This window comes from Nanorana parkeri, unplaced genomic scaffold (assembly GCF_000935625.1).
Source record: "Nanorana parkeri isolate BGI_ZX_2015 unplaced genomic scaffold, ASM93562v1 scaffold2135, whole genome shotgun sequence".
Taxonomy (NCBI): Eukaryota; Metazoa; Chordata; class Amphibia; order Anura; family Dicroglossidae; genus Nanorana; species Nanorana parkeri.
In genome coordinates, this window is record NW_017308403.1 from 20,920 (window position 1) to 38,707 (window position 17,788).

The following is a 17,788-nucleotide window of genomic DNA, read 5'->3' on the forward strand; positions in this document are numbered from 1 at the left end:
AAGCAATCAGGAAGCCAGGTGGCGAGTAATGACCCACTTCCAGTCTTCCTGATTTGCTGGGAAGTCAGCTGCCCGGCCAATCCGCATTGAGTCGGCCAAACAACATGGAGTTGGCTTCCCGACCAATCGGGAATCCGGGCGGCATGTCATTACCCACCGCCTGGCTTTCTGATTGCCTGGGAAGCCGGCTCAATGCCAGCGGAAGCACTGGTATCGGTGCAAAATATATCGGTACTCTTAACTCAATATCGAAAAACCGGAATCGGTGCATCCCTAATTTTTATCATGCATACCCTACTGAAGAATAGCATTAACAAAAAAAAAAAACTAGCATTTTTAGCAGGAGGCCAAACAAAATGAACCTGTGCATCTCCGCCATGAAGGCATACTTGAAGCTCTTTTTTTAATTATTATTAAATACATTTTCCAAGTCAAATAAATTCCATTACAGTGGCTAACCAAAAAAAAAAAAAAAGGGACACATGCAGATTGATATCATTGCACATCACTCCTTTATTGAAATGATCTTAAATAATGGACATCTCTATAAAGGGACAAACAACCGTCATAAACAAGTGCAAGAATAAGGGTGCACTTCACAGGCAAGGCTCATAAACCTCTATCTAGCAGCAGAGATGAAAATCCGTGAGTAACAATCCACGATACACACGATCAGTACTGTGATGTCCTGCAGTGTTAGGGTGACTAGGAGGGAATCATGGGAAACTGGAGTACAAGCCAAGTGGAAATGGCTACAGTGCGATATCAAGTGGCCCCTCAACACCGATAACTCTCTCTCTCTGGAATGTTTCAATCTTATACCAAGATGCTGGTCTTCAGCCCACGTTATACATGGATAACTGACCTATTTGCATTAGCTTATGTACTAAAAAGGTCATAGTGACATACTAGACCAATTTAACACCCATGGGAAATAGACCATACTAGAAAGACTGCCTGCACGAAGGCAACCTGCGATTCCCCATTTGTTAAGCAACTATAAGTCTTCGAATGCTCAGTAGGACAAATGAGGAGGCAGAAGGTCAAGGCCAAAATAATTACACAGATATCAGTGCAGAAAAGAAAAAAAGAAGGCGTCTTATGAAAACCAGAGCAAAATTGGACCTTCCCCCTAGAAAACAGAGTTACTGATTCAAAAATCAATGTTAAAGGTTTTCTATGGGCAGCAGCTCCTGTTTTGCTTGTTTTCCTAATTTAACCCAAAGTACTTCTGAAGGACTGATCAGGTATTGAAGTTGATCCATACAATACACTGCAGCAGGCGTAGACGTGCATGGGTGTCATTTCAGTGCATGTTAAAGTACATGATTGGTCCGTGCAAAAACTTTTAAAACGTCTAACAAAATCTAAAGCATGTGATTGGTTAAAAGAAATGTGTAAACAAAAACTAAGAATAAAGGTTTGGTCACACACACGAGTTTGTGCACTGAGACTGCTCAAAGCGTGGCAAGTACTGTGCAACAGCCAGAATCCACCAACCGATAGGTTGTTATGGGTTACCGCACTTTGCACTTCACTGCTGCCCTTTAAGCACCCTATATGAACGCTTATAACTGATAGATCAAAAAGGACTGGTTGCCATGTGCCAATAAGTGATGTGTTTTATGATCAACATTCCGGCAAACAAACAATATTCTAGCTAGTCTTACTACAAACTGGGTGAACAGAACGCACTGGAGAGATGCAATATTGGAGATGGTTAAAGAGACAAGTGAATGGGCGGCTGCCTAGATGCAAGGTTTCCGATACAGCTGCATTTCAGAATCCCTAGCCGCCAGGTGTCTAGATAAAAAGTAAACTAAGGGATGGAAGCCGGTGGTTCTCTGGGATGAACCCTTTACTTCTTGGCTTTTCCTTGGGCAGCCACTGCCTCCATGGCTTTGCGCACGGTCTCTTCATCTCCGAGGAACTGCATTGGCTTGATGGGTTTCAGGTTCTTGTCAAGCTCGTACACAATGGGAATACCGGTGGGCAGATTCAGCTCCATGATCTGTTCCTCTGACATATCTGCAGTGAAGAAACACAAAAGGATACTTGTTGATCAATACTCATTATAAAAACATTTTAGACAAAGAATAGGAAACCTTAAAAAAAAATAAAAAAAGGTAGGGATGCACCGATACTAGGTATTTAGGGGAGTACTCGTCCAAATGCTCAGATACCTTCCCGATACCGGAACTTCCGGTCAGAGGAAGATTTCCTCCGACCAGCAGTGCCATAGGGGAACATGGAGCCAGCTTCCTGTGCAATCAGGAAGCTGGGCAGCGAGTAATGACCCGCCTCCTGGCTTCTTGATTGGCTGGGCAGCCAGCTCCATGCTGATTGGCCAGGAAGCAGGTCATTACTCACCGCCCGGCTTCCTGATTGGAAGGGAAGCTGGCTCAATGCTGATTGACTGGGAAGGCGGTCTCCTGGCCAATCACAATTAAGCCGGGCAAACAACATGGAGCCGGCTTTTACCGGCAATCAGGAAGCCGGGCGGCATGTCATTACCCACCACCCGGCTTCCCGATTGCCGGGAAAGCTGGCTCCATGCCAGCAGAAGCACCGGTACCGGCAAGTACCGAAAGCAAAGTATTGGTACTCGATACCCCGACCCCATTGGTACTCGAAGTCCCAGCATATAAAATGAAAATATTCAGGTTCTAAGCCACTTTACAGGCTACACATTTATCTCTCGGCATTATATCCCTCAGTCAACAATAAGAAAAATTGCACATGTGGCTAAAAGCTGTGCACAGTATGAATACTGAAGGGTCCATTCACAGTACGCTAAGCAGACGTGCTAGTGCGCTGTGACAGCTCTGGTAGTGTACGTTGTATCGCAATTATTTGTAGATTCTGAAAACCTTATTCATCTTTTGGGACCCCCTGGAGCTAAAAAATTTTCAAGCATGTCCACTTACAAAATGCCACTACAAGCCTATTTGTATGTCCTACATTTTAGATTAATAGAGATTGCAGCAGCTACAGGAATCGCACCACGGCAGCAGGAGGAGCAAGACCCCCAGGGCACAGGGAACACAGCCTACTGCACAACAGCTGGCCGTTAAAGCCTCTAAGATATATAAACAAATAAATGGGTCACTCCTTCCAGTAGTGTTATAGATTTCAGAAACCAAAAGCTTTAGCTTATCCTTCTATATGCAAAATATATTATATGGTTTACATAGGTGCAGAGAAGCGAATAAACGCTATGCAAACATCCTCTCTGTAGGTCTTAGTCAGCCACATTTCCTACTTTTGAAGATGCTTGGGAAAACTCTGAGCTAAGCAATTTTGAGGATTTGTTTAAAACAACCAAAAGCTCATTCTCCCCGTTTGATGTTCACTAGAAGATAGTTCACAGACGGCTGTCCACTTGATCAGCCATATAAAACATGACTTTTAGAATTTCTCTTCCTATAACAGCCCATAGTTTTGTTGTACGTACTTTCCAAGTGCTTGACGATTCCTCGAAGGCTGTTGCCGTGAGCAACAATGAGGACCCTCTTCCCTTCTTTGATCTTTGGAACGATTTCATCATTCCAGAATGGCAGGGCTCTAGCAATGGTGTCCTTCAGACTTTCACAGCTCGGGAGCTGGTCTTCTGTCAGGTCACTGTAACGGCGATCCTGCATAGAAAAGAAGAAAAAAGAAAACACACACAACATTAACAAAGAAACACATTAGCACAGAAGAAAAAAGTAACCTCGAGACATTTTACAAATTTATAAAATAGTCATGAGATTCCTTAATAATTAATTAGCAACCAATAACATCACAGGATAACTCTGAGAGCAAAACACACGTTCCGAACATATGCAAATCATGCATTTAATCTGGAGTCGCTGCAGTAAATAGATATGCAGCATTTTAATGAAAACAGGTGAACAGCACGAAGCAGATGCTTCTGCCGAGGAAAAAAACAACAGGGGCGGACCTTTACCCCCTTTCACAAAAATAAAAAAATAATATCACATCAGCATGCAGCTCTGCATGCACATTTTTTGCTTTGACCTACAATTACTGTTTATCTACTTCCTGGAGGAGTGAGGCAATGGCGATTTAGCCCTGGCCCCACAGATGCAACCTGGGAAGGCTACATCACCATTGTCTTCCTGGAAAATCTCGTCTGCAAACTGCAAGCTCTGTCAAAGTATTTGTATCCACCTTGGATGATGTGCACTGTCACATGTTCCAGGAGGCAGAACTAGAGTTCCAGGAAGGAAAAGGAGATTTATCTGCCTTTAGTGAAAATGGCCACCATAAGAAGAATGGGGAGGAGCAGAAAAATAAAGATATGCAAAAAATACAAATCCTGCAATTATCTACAAGTAACTGTTTGTAGACTGCCATCACTAAATATTTCTAAAAGATGCCTTTGTTATAATTCTAGAGTTAAGCGCGACATTCCTTTTTAGTTAAGATGAAAAACAAATGCATAGCGAGTCGTAGCCAGAGAAAGGATAGCTAGGAGGCTTCTTTCCTTCTCCTATTGTGTCACTTTCTGATGGCTGGACCAGCAAGATATTGCTCCCTCATGTTTCCCTTACTAATGAGTGGGATTCTACAGTGTTCTGGACCAGCAAGGAACTGATGTCTCTTAGGGAAAGTGTGGTTATATTTTCTATGAATAGCTGCGATCAGTGGCTTGCCAGCTGCTGACCACAGCTATTCATTAACCTCCTTGGCGGTAATCCTGAGTGTGGCTCGGGGGTTAATTTTCAGTACCATAAGTGGTGACCCCCGAGCCACACTCGGGATTACAGGTCAGCGTTACTTACCTTGCCCCTCGAGCCACGCTGTGTCCTCCGGCTGATGTGGCATCTGTCTTCTGGGTTCCGTCCCTTGTGAGCGTCCGCGTCGCAAGGGGGCGGAACCAGCGGGTAATAAAAAAAAAAACAATGAAAAAAAGGATTAAAAAAAATAGACCAAAAAAAAGAGATAAATCAGACCGCCAGGGAGGTTGAGCAGCTTAGTCTAGGAGCTGAAGTTTGCCTGCCCCACCTTACACACATTCCTACTGGTCGGTGAGGCAGCCAATTATAATGATGGGCCTATAAGAGTGGGCAATTTAAACAGACAGCATTTATGTTTTCCTAGTGACAGAGTTGCTTTAAATGCAGGTCTATTTTCTCGTAGCACACAGATACATAGAAGTGTCCTTGTGCATAGAACATTAGACACTGCAATAAGTAATGCGCTCATTGATTGTTAACCACTGGACGTTGTCAGTATGGAAAGCTAATGCACATACATAAATGATACAGTTACATTGAATTTTTTTTTCCTTCACTGTCTGCTCCTATTCCTTTGTCCTTCACTTGAAGCAAAATATTCCAAAATAACTCAGCAGCACTGCTAACCACATCTACTGTGAAGGGTAAAACAAAAGCCAATTACCTTGGCGATGATCTGGTAATAATCATGATCTGGGTCCATGGATGGTGGAGGAGTATCATAAGATCGCCTCCAGATCTTAACCTGAGCCTCTCCATGTTTAGCGGCTGTCTCTGCTTTGTTCAGGCCAGTCAGTCCACCATAGTGTCTCTCGTTCAACCTCCAGCTCCTGTAGACGGGCAACCACATCTGGTCAGTGGCATCCAGTGCCAGCCATAAGGTGCGAATAGCCCTTTTTAGAACGGATGTGTAGCAAATGTCAAACTGGTAGCCAGCATCTGCAAGGGGAAAATAAAAGACAAAATAAAAACCATGAGCTGACAAATGCTAAACACACAACACACAGGTCAATTACTTCAGTCCTTGTTTTTAAAAGGGAGTCCTCAATGTGACCAGAGTAACACACTACAGTTAATTGGGGTAGAATCGGATTGACCTACCAGATTTTAAACAATGGTGCATCTGCAGGAAATCCTCACATAGATTAGGAAAAAGGACAAACAACTCCACAAAGAATTACTGTACTGTGGCTGAAATTGAACCCAGGGCTATGCAAAATAATGACAACTTCTTATAGATCTTGGAACATCCAGTAACAAAATACTTTCACATTTCATGGCACCACCCAGCCCATTACATGGATGCCATATTTATATTCTCTTCGTTATCTTCACTAGAATTTGAAGTACTTTGCAATGAGCAAGCCCACCACTGGATGTTAATTAGAAAGCTGGCTTGAGCAGTGACTGAGGTTTGTTAGCGTCACATTTTCTTTACTGAATTCTACAGTTACTTATTCTGTATCGCACGAAATCTCTAGAAAGGGGAAACGTTTTGGCTGCATATTGGCCATAGGTGGAGGACAAACTGGCGATGACATCTTGCAATCAGAATGCCCATGAAAAAAAAAAAGTCAAGGAAGCAGTGAAACATTAATCATGGATGGAGGTGGCCTTTATATTACAACTTTATATGAGATGGTTGAATACAAAGACACAGTACACGATGTTGCTTAATTGCTTTCTTGCGATGCACATCACATCCTACACATTATGAAAACAAAAGAAGAAGCTGAACAACGAACAAATCCTTAGCAATATTGCTCAACTCGTCTTAAAAGGGCCACCAACAGTGAATGGTTTTCTATGTTCAGGGCTTGTTCACATCATGCCTGATTAGCTGTTTTTCCCCGAATACAACTGCACATATATGGTGTGAACAGGGTACATAGGGCATGTTTATACCATGTCTGTTGACCTGCATTTTGCTGCACACCACCGCACAATTGTTTTCTATGTGCCCTGTTCACACCATACATGTGCAGTAGTGTGCAAAAAATACAGCTCAACAGACTTGGTATGAACAAGCCCAAGGCCAGGGGTGTCCCTTGTATTTGTGCTGCATGCGACTGGGTGGGAAGTGTAGGGATTGGGGGTGCCGGTAGTGCACATAATCAGTGGTGGAGTTTGACGCCTCTAAGAGCCAGCTACAGCGTCCCAGGTTGCTAAGAGCTGGGTGAGGAAATGCAGATCCCTTACACATCTCCACTTCCAGCTTTTAGCTCCTGGCAGCCAGTGACGTCACTGGTTGCCAGGAGCCCGGCAGGATGGCGGCAAGAAGACCCTCTTCACATAGCTGTTCCAATCAGATCCGCCTGTCGGTTTTTCAGGCGGACCAGTTTAGAAGCTCAATGTTAGTCTACGGGCAGGCAGATGTCAATGGATGTGTCCGTTTACATCAGATTACCTCTGTGACAGATTGTAAATGGACGGCCTGTCCATAGTCCTAAGATGGATCACTTAACCTCCGTATTTCCCCCCCATCACAAGTTAGTGGAGAAAACTGAACAGACAAGGATGTCACACAACTGACATCTGTTATGCTCCAAGTCAGTGATCCGTTCAGGGATCTGTTCATGGGTCATCTGCTGATTCGAACAAATGCCGCCCTTGTGACAAAAGGTCTTAGGGACACAGCTGCATTAAAAGCTAAGCAACAAGTTCACATTAATTCCCCCTCCCCAACAGCACAATGAACTTTTCCTTCCCCTCTGTACAGCTGCCGGAAGAAAAGAAGCCCTACAAGTCACTCTAGGTGGAGCTTACACAGGGCCCCCATGAGACTGTGCTTGGCCAAATCACCAAGAACCAGTGATGTCAAATTGCACACTACTTCATGCCATGGCATTTTATTTGCAGCTGAAGAGAGCAATTGGTGGGGCAAAAAAAAAAAGTATGCGACGTCAAAGAGGGGGCATTAAAATGAACGTGTTGCTTTTGTCTTCATGAGCAAAGTATAGGTTTGTTTTAATTAGTACCTTGTGTAAGAGCACCTTCATGCCTACAGTACATACAAACAGTGAGCTTATCAAAGTGGATAAATAAAGTGTCCAATAAGAGGGCAATTTTCTACAGTGGATCAGTGGTTAGCACTTCTACCTTAGAGCATTGAGGTCCCCAGTCCAAATCCGGGTTTGGCAAGGACACTATCTGCATGCAGTTTGCATGCCCTCCCTGTGCTTGTGTGGGTTTTCTCCCAGACTTCAAACACATGCTGGTAGTATAATTGGGTCTTGCATAAATTGGCCCTAGTACATGTGTGAAATAAGGACCTCGGATTGTGACCACCTTGAACACGGGCTGATGTGAATTGTGTGTAAATAAACGGTGCTATAGTTAGGGCTGATTCACACAGACATGCTCAGCCATACAGCGTGCAGTAAACTGCACCCTGGAGGGATAGCAACTGCATGTAGCCACGTGCCTGTACATCTCAATGACAGGACACAGCTACATGTCGACTCAAACTTGCACATCCATACAGGTATGGATGCACGCCCTTGGCTGCAGACAGTCTGCATTCAGGGGCATGCATCTGTGCCTGTATGAATACATTGCTAAATATTGTAAATCAATCCAAAAAAAAGGGAGTGCATCCGTGCATATTCAGGTCAGTGTGCAACTGTGTTGAACAGGTAGCTGCATGCACCAGCTGTCCCTCCAGGGAGCAAGCTTCTGCAAGGGAGTCCAGCTCTGCACATCTGTGTGAATAAGACCAAATACCTGTAATAAATAAATACTATTAGTTGTCTAGCTACTGACTGACCAGCTGTGCTTCTAGGATTCATCAGAAGCAGGAGATACACAACACATTGACTCTAGAGCCTTGGTTCTCAACCGGTGGGTCGTGACCCAAAAGTGGGTCGCGACCCCATGTTCAGTGGGTCGCCGCATGGTTTCCACTTTTCTAGGTGAGAGGCTCCCCAGCCTCCCCCTAGCACAGCACTGTTCACTCTCACACCGAGCAGCTATTCAAAATATGCTGTCTGGCGCCAAGTGTTGACTTGAGGTGGGCTGGGGGTATGGCAGCGAGGGAGCTTCATCCATACATGCATTGCTTACAGCTTCTTCACATGTCCTGTAGACATGCCTGGACCGGAGTGACATCACATTATGGCTCCCGGCACCTCTACAGGCACGCATGGGAGCTGTACAAGCAATGCACATATGGATGGAGCTCCATCACAGCACAACAACCCACACTGTTGTGCATTCCATTGCAGTGTGACTTAGGTCGCGACTTAATGACCATGGACAAATGTGGGTCCTGAGGTTGCACAGGTTGAGAACCACTGCTCTAGAGATATGTTGCATCTGCTGACTGGTTGTCATTTTCTTCCAGATAGTCCTATGTAGCTTGCTGTCCCGTAACACGCCTCTATGGTTGTTGCAATCATTTTCCTGAAACGTACTGAATCTAAGAGACATATTTAGAAATCGTATCCTTGTTAAATATTTGCTGGCATTCCCTCCATACTTGTGAACACATTCGCTGCATTTATATATGGCGATTACGTAACTGGCGAATGTGACAGCTGGTCTACAGGAAGCTGCTTCCTCTGGCCGGGAAAATGTTCCAACTGGAGCTCTCCATAGTGCTGAATGTTGTTTTTTTTCCCCACCGTTTGTTTGAGTCATATTTGAAAATGAGACTACAATGAAAATTGTTTTATATTTATTTAATTAGCTTACCCATTCCCCCTGTTTTCCCGCACTCCACCACCATGGAGTTGGCTAACCTTTAAAATGTGGGTGTATTTTCCCTTTCAGAAGCCACAGGTGCTGTGTACAGCCCCCTGTAGAAAATGAATGGCTGTGTGAAGCTGCAAAAGGGTATGCACCAATACTTGCATAAACATGCCCCTGTATATAGACATTCAACCCCGGATTCAGACTGTTTGCATCAAGTGTTGTGCACCTGTATGCATGCGAGTCTTTATGCAAGTACTCGCTTTATACTCATGTACAACTGCGTACAGCCAAGCATGTCTATAGGAGGTTGTGCACAGCACCTGCTAGGTGCAACAATGCACCAGAATATTGCACATGCCTATATGCATGGTCCCTTTAAGAGATCCATTCTCCCTAATTGTCATGATCACCATTGTCACCAGGAAAGAAAGTGAGCACAAATCCCAAATGAGACACAGAAGACAAAGAAAAAACCCCAAGTGGTTTTACCCTTCCCTATTCTATCCAAAAGGAAAAAACATTGCCTTTAGATATACTTTCGGTATAAATGTGGCATTTCTTGCAAAAATACATGTTGAATGAAATCTACTTTATTTTTTTTATTAAATGTGACATTTCTGTCTGTAATATACCACATCTGCTCTGTTTTTGGCTGAAAAATGTTCATGATGACATCCTACACATTATGAAAACAAAAGAAGAAGCTGAACAACGAACAAATCCTTAGCAATATTGCTCAACTCGTCTTAAAAGGGCCACCAACAGTGAATGGTTTTCTATGTTCAGGGCTTGTTCACATCATGCCTGATTAGCTGTTTTTCCCCGAATACAACTGCACATATATGGTGTGAACAGGGTACATAGGGCATGTTTATACCATGTCTGTTGACCTGCATTTTGCTGCACACCACCGCACAATTGTTTTCTATGTGCCCTGTTCACACCATACATGTGCAGTAGTGTGCAAAAAATACAGCTCAACAGACTTGGTATGAACAAGCCCAAGGCCAGGGGTGTCCCTTGTATTTGTGCTGCATGCGACTGGGTGGGAAGTGTAGGGATTGGGGGTGCCGGTAGTGCACATAATCAGTGGTGGAGTTTGACGCCTCTAAGAGCCAGCTACAGCGTCCCAGGTTGCTAAGAGCTGGGTGAGGAAATGCAGATCCCTTACACATCTCCACTTCCAGCTTTTAGCTCCTGGCAGCCAGTGACGTCACTGGTTGCCAGGAGCCCGGCAGGATGGCGGCAAGAAGACCCTCTTCACATAGCTGTTCCAATCAGATCCGCCTGTCGGTTTTTCAGGCGGACCAGTTTAGAAGCTCAATGTTAGTCTACGGGCAGGCAGATGTCAATGGATGTGTCCGTTTACATCAGATTACCTCTGTGACAGATTGTAAATGGACGGCCTGTCCATAGTCCTAAGATGGATCACTTAACCTCCGTATTTCCCCCCCATCACAAGTTAGTGGAGAAAACTGAACAGACAAGGATGTCACACAACTGACATCTGTTATGCTCCAAGTCAGTGATCCGTTCAGGGATCTGTTCATGGGTCATCTGCTGATTCGAACAAATGCCGCCCTTGTGACAAAAGGTCTTAGGGACACAGCTGCATTAAAAGCTAAGCAACAAGTTCACATTAATTCCCCCTCCCCAACAGCACAATGAACTTTTCCTTCCCCTCTGTACAGCTGCCGGAAGAAAAGAAGCCCTACAAGTCACTCTAGGTGGAGCTTACACAGGGCCCCCATGAGACTGTGCTTGGCCAAATCACCAAGAACCAGTGATGTCAAATTGCACACTACTTCATGCCATGGCATTTTATTTGCAGCTGAAGAGAGCAATTGGTGGGGCAAAAAAAAAAAGTATGCGACGTCAAAGAGGGGGCATTAAAATGAACGTGTTGCTTTTGTCTTCATGAGCAAAGTATAGGTTTGTTTTAATTAGTACCTTGTGTAAGAGCACCTTCATGCCTACAGTACATACAAACAGTGAGCTTATCAAAGTGGATAAATAAAGTGTCCAATAAGAGGGCAATTTTCTACAGTGGATCAGTGGTTAGCACTTCTACCTTAGAGCATTGAGGTCCCCAGTCCAAATCCGGGTTTGGCAAGGACACTATCTGCATGCAGTTTGCATGCCCTCCCTGTGCTTGTGTGGGTTTTCTCCCAGACTTCAAACACATGCTGGTAGTATAATTGGGTCTTGCATAAATTGGCCCTAGTACATGTGTGAAATAAGGACCTCGGATTGTGACCACCTTGAACACGGGCTGATGTGAATTGTGTGTAAATAAACGGTGCTATAGTTAGGGCTGATTCACACAGACATGCTCAGCCATACAGCGTGCAGTAAACTGCACCCTGGAGGGATAGCAACTGCATGTAGCCACGTGCCTGTACATCTCAATGACAGGACACAGCTACATGTCGACTCAAACTTGCACATCCATACAGGTATGGATGCACGCCCTTGGCTGCAGACAGTCTGCATTCAGGGGCATGCATCTGTGCCTGTATGAATACATTGCTAAATATTGTAAATCAATCCAAAAAAAAGGGAGTGCATCCGTGCATATTCAGGTCAGTGTGCAACTGTGTTGAACAGGTAGCTGCATGCACCAGCTGTCCCTCCAGGGAGCAAGCTTCTGCAAGGGAGTCCAGCTCTGCACATCTGTGTGAATAAGACCAAATACCTGTAATAAATAAATACTATTAGTTGTCTAGCTACTGACTGACCAGCTGTGCTTCTAGGATTCATCAGAAGCAGGAGATACACAACACATTGACTCTAGAGCCTTGGTTCTCAACCGGTGGGTCGTGACCCAAAAGTGGGTCGCGACCCCATGTTCAGTGGGTCGCCGCATGGTTTCCACTTTTCTAGGTGAGAGGCTCCCCAGCCTCCCCCTAGCACAGCACTGTTCACTCTCACACCGAGCAGCTATTCAAAATATGCTGTCTGGCGCCAAGTGTTGACTTGAGGTGGGCTGGGGGTATGGCAGCGAGGGAGCTTCATCCATACATGCATTGCTTACAGCTTCTTCACATGTCCTGTAGACATGCCTGGACCGGAGTGACATCACATTATGGCTCCCGGCACCTCTACAGGCACGCATGGGAGCTGTACAAGCAATGCACATATGGATGGAGCTCCATCACAGCACAACAACCCACACTGTTGTGCATTCCATTGCAGTGTGACTTAGGTCGCGACTTAATGACCATGGACAAATGTGGGTCCTGAGGTTGCACAGGTTGAGAACCACTGCTCTAGAGATATGTTGCATCTGCTGACTGGTTGTCATTTTCTTCCAGATAGTCCTATGTAGCTTGCTGTCCCGTAACACGCCTCTATGGTTGTTGCAATCATTTTCCTGAAACGTACTGAATCTAAGAGACATATTTAGAAATCGTATCCTTGTTAAATATTTGCTGGCATTCCCTCCATACTTGTGAACACATTCGCTGCATTTATATATGGCGATTACGTAACTGGCGAATGTGACAGCTGGTCTACAGGAAGCTGCTTCCTCTGGCCGGGAAAATGTTCCAACTGGAGCTCTCCATAGTGCTGAATGTTGTTTTTTTTCCCCACCGTTTGTTTGAGTCATATTTGAAAATGAGACTACAATGAAAATTGTTTTATATTTATTTAATTAGCTTACCCATTCCCCCTGTTTTCCCGCACTCCACCACCATGGAGTTGGCTAACCTTTAAAATGTGGGTGTATTTTCCCTTTCAGAAGCCACAGGTGCTGTGTACAGCCCCCTGTAGAAAATGAATGGCTGTGTGAAGCTGCAAAAGGGTATGCACCAATACTTGCATAAACATGCCCCTGTATATAGACATTCAACCCCGGATTCAGACTGTTTGCATCAAGTGTTGTGCACCTGTATGCATGCGAGTCTTTATGCAAGTACTCGCTTTATACTCATGTACAACTGCGTACAGCCAAGCATGTCTATAGGAGGTTGTGCACAGCACCTGCTAGGTGCAACAATGCACCAGAATATTGCACATGCCTATATGCATGGTCCCTTTAAGAGATCCATTCTCCCTAATTGTCATGATCACCATTGTCACCAGGAAAGAAAGTGAGCACAAATCCCAAATGAGACACAGAAGACAAAGAAAAAACCCCAAGTGGTTTTACCCTTCCCTATTCTATCCAAAAGGAAAAAACATTGCCTTTAGATATACTTTCGGTATAAATGTGGCATTTCTTGCAAAAATACATGTTGAATGAAATCTACTTTATTTTTTTTATTAAATGTGACATTTCTGTCTGTAATATACCACATCTGCTCTGTTTTTGGCTGAAGAACGTTCATGATGGACACTGCTGTGCATCTCTATTCCCATTGGGGGAGGGGGGGGGGGGTATGGATTCACTAATGAGGACAAAAAAGCATCAATTCACAAGGTCACAACATTTTTAACATATGTTCTTCATTTCACTCTCCTTTTAGTGTCAGTTGATAAAAAGTACTATATTGGCGGGCAGACGTTATATTTCCATATAAAATGGCCATTTAAATCCACATATAACAATTTTTTTCCCCATATATATCCGTATTTTATCCCATAAACCATTATTTTATCTCAAACACCATCCAGAGGGCAGCAGTATTGGCAGGAAGGATAAGCTGTGTCATCGGCTTTGTGAATTGACTTCTACATGCACAATACTGAACAAAATGCACAATGTGGAAGTCGCAAGCCTTCCCTCAGCACACAAAATCACCTGCACTTTTTTTGCGGGTGCTCTGTGGTGCCATTCTTTCTTAATATCACCCCAAATGCTCCTGCCAAAGCACATGCATTATAGCGCGCCATAACTCACGGTATAATAGCATGCAGGGAAAAAAAGGTGCGCACAATTCTTTGGTGTGACCATCACGCATTGGGCAGCCCACTGAAATGAATGGGCTGCTCAAACGCACATGCCCACATGTGAACCAGAGCTGAGTGGAGGCAGGTCGCCACATTAGAAAACAGAGCCTACTTTATGCTTTTGTGAATTGTCGCCATTATCTCATGTGCAAAGAAAGCACAGCTCTTAGCGGCCACCAGAATCCTGTTCGTTCTCTTGTACAGATCTGGACACCTGAATGGGTTAATCTGCTTTCTGTAGGCAAGAAGAACCATTGCCAATAAGAAAAGTGCCATGTCCACCTCTCTTCCATCTGTGTTTGAATAGGAAAACCACTTTGCATCTGTTCACAGTGATCAGTGCATAGCTGGGCTCATATCCTATTCTGCAACCAAGGACTGCTAGGAGGAGGAAACAGGATCAACATTTCAAACAATTTTATGTGATAATTTAAAAAAAAGTGACATTAGAATAACGGAGTTGAATATTAAAAATACATTCAAGTCCCTTAATTCTTATCAAAACTGTATCTTATTTGTGCGTCACTCGGCTGTAGATCCTCAAATAATCTCTGAATTGGAGCTAACACTGTCCTTCCTTCTGGAGGGGGGCTACTTTTGTTCCCCATGGTCCCTGCGTGTGTTGTAAAGTAGCCACCGCTCCAAGCTCAGGGATGGACTACAATCTCAACACAAATCAGTAAACTAAATGTGATCTGTTTCTACACATAGCGGTTTAGAAATCATGTGGCTGTTGAAAGGGATCAACAGTTGGCTATTTCTTGCACCCAGTGGGTAGAGCGCGTCTCTCCTTGGATGGATTTTATGCTCTTCGCCAGCGGTAGGCAAACTCTGGCCCTCCATCTGTGGATCATACATCTACCTCTGGGAGCCATGCCTATCAGAGTCTTGCAATGCATCATGGGACTTGTAGCTGCAATACAGCTGGAGGACCGGAGTTTACCTACCCCTGCTCTAAGCAGTTGTGCCCAGTAATTTTGAGAGTACAAGATGATAATTTCATAAAGAAGTTTCATCGAGGAGATCACACAAAGCCGGGGAGCTTCCCATTTGTTCTGTACTGTCCGTGAAAGGGTGAAAAGGCCAAAATCCCATATTGCCTCTAGCTGAGCCACAACTGCAGGACATGTTCCATTATGGTTCAGGTTAAACAACATTCAGTGTTGAAAGTGTTTTTGACTGTTGTAGGGCAAAGGCTCAAAAACAGCCACAAAACGAGACAAAGGTCAAACATCCTCAGCTAATAGGATAGATTGCATTTCCATTCGAAAGGGGGGGGAAATTCAGAGGGGGATCTATGAATAAATCTAAAATTTGTCAGGGGTGGACAAATTAATATGGAATGCAGGGGCCAGTTTGCCCTATCCAGAAACCAGCAGGAATTCTTATAAGGAACCAGCTCCATTGACAACAACTTGAGAAAACCTCAAAAAGTTAGGTGCCGACTGTCATTTTTAATGCACACTGCCTACCTCAGGGGTGTGTAACTCCAGCCCTCCAGCTGATGTGGAACTACAAGTCCCATGATGCTTTGAAAGACTGACCGTTATAGGCATGACTCCCAAAGGCAGAAGCATGTTGGGATTGGTCGTTAAACCACAGCTGGAGGGCGTGAATGGCCCACCCCTGGCCTATCTAGCTCCTGCGATTTCTCCAGATATATCAAGAGAAATACCAAGAGCCAGATAGGCCAGGGGTGGGCAGCTCCAGCCCTCCAGCTGTGGTTTAACTATATATAGAATCCACCAGCACTCAGCACTTGGAGCTAGCTCTTATCAGTCAAGTTAAATATAACATTGCTGTGCCATCCAGGCTGCTGAAGCTGGCCACACATCGGTAGATTATCAAACAAAATTACATATAAAGAAAAAATTAAAAACCTCCCTAAAACATTCGATGATGCCATCAGAGACGTATCGAATGTCATTGGAAATTCCGTTTGATTTTAACATTTGACTTTGGAAATGAATGGAGTTTTCCCAAAAGAATTCCACTTCCAAAATTTGCATCCTGTTCCTTCACTTTTTCTCATCAATGCCGCCAAGATAGTTTGTCGATTTCACCCCGTTATCTATCAGAAAATCAAACGAACATTCGTAGGACATGTCAGTGGGGATTTCCTGGGTCTAGGTACGGCAATTGGTACCCAGACTGAGATGACACATTAACTCTACGCCCCCGGGGGGACACGCACGCTGCACGGTGATTCATTCTGAACCGAGAAGGCTGCTGGAAATTCTGCAGTGAGCAGGACATGGAAATGACTCATTCCTTTCAGGGGATAAATACAAGACGCTCGTAACTTGCAGAAATAGGAAAGAAGCGCCTCATGATGCAATTCCCACAAAGTGGGGGGAAGGACTGCAAATTACAATTACCCTAAACCGGGCCAAAAAAAAAAGGCTAATTACCCCAGAGGCCTGTGACTGCCATTTACTGAAACAGAATATTGATTCATAGTCTCCAGGGATTCATAAAAGAACAGAATTTGGGTGCCGTTCAATAATCCATCATAATGAGAAACAAAGCGCAATGGCAAACAGATATTAGTCTACAGGGGTTAAGCTTTGATAATGAAAGGGAGAAGCCGATTGGTTGCCATGAGCAACTTCTCCAGTTTTGATTAATTCCCTTCCTTCTGTTTTGGGAAATGCTGTGCATCACTTCTGGCAGACAAAAATGACTAATTTAAAACACAACTCCACCTTCTGGAGCGTGTTCGATGCTTCAGCCATATTTAGCCTGAAACATGGGTTGCATTTGCCAACACTCCACCCTCACTTACCTGAATCACAGGGTACGTCTCCCTGCAGCACCCTATTTTGTACTTTTTTTTAATGCAGTGCGGATGAGTGGTCACGGCAAAGGGATCTGTGATTGGGAACGCTACAAGTCCCTGTGCCACAGTGGCAGATGGGATTTGCACCCTTCCCACTCACAAATGCCTGTGCTGGGCGCTACATTCAAATAAAATCCAAAGGTTGTGCCGGCACAAGTGCAGCGACACCCTGCTGCTGCACTTGTAGTCCATTGTTTCCACCAGATCCGTAAAAGGTAGCGTCGCACAGACCTGGAGGTAAATGATACAGGGGGCTGTGCATTGAACCCATGATGCCCCGACCACCAGAAGCAATGCCCCGACCACAGTTGCGATGCGCTTCAATCACGGTCGCAATGCTATGTCCACCGTTGCAATACTCCGCAGACCTGCATGTAAAAATGAATACATGCACATTTTTTCCCCCATTTGCCGTTTTTAAAAGGTGGACTATACCTTTAAGAGATTACCAGCAAGCATTTTAGCACAATGTGCAAAGTTCAATAAGGATTGATATGGAGAGAATGAGCCGCTGATCTCATATTAAATGTTTGCTGGGTACAGAGCTACAATGTTCTGTTAAGAGGTGCCATGACTACATCAGAACACATATAGTGTACACACCTTCTGCATCCCTGAGGTA

At 44.4% G+C, this 17,788-nt stretch overlaps 1 protein-coding gene across 2 annotated transcripts in view; it reads right to left on the reverse strand.

The window, feature by feature from the left end:
- Nucleotides 1-1,592: 1,592 nt before the first annotated feature.
- The window catches only part of PGAM1 (phosphoglycerate mutase 1), a 22,226-nt gene continuing 6,030 nt past the window's right edge, over nucleotides 1,593-17,788 (reverse strand). For both annotated transcript variants that reach the window (XM_018572792.1, XM_018572791.1), the window contains 3 exons: nucleotides 5,407-5,681; nucleotides 3,455-3,635; nucleotides 1,593-2,028 (listed from right to left, as the gene is read on the reverse strand). In XM_018572792.1, coding sequence (XP_018428294.1) covers nucleotides 1,859-2,028; nucleotides 3,455-3,635; nucleotides 5,407-5,681 — 626 coding nt within the window. In that variant the 3' untranslated portion in view covers nucleotides 1,593-1,858. The remainder of the gene's footprint in view (nucleotides 2,029-3,454; nucleotides 3,636-5,406; nucleotides 5,682-17,788) is intronic.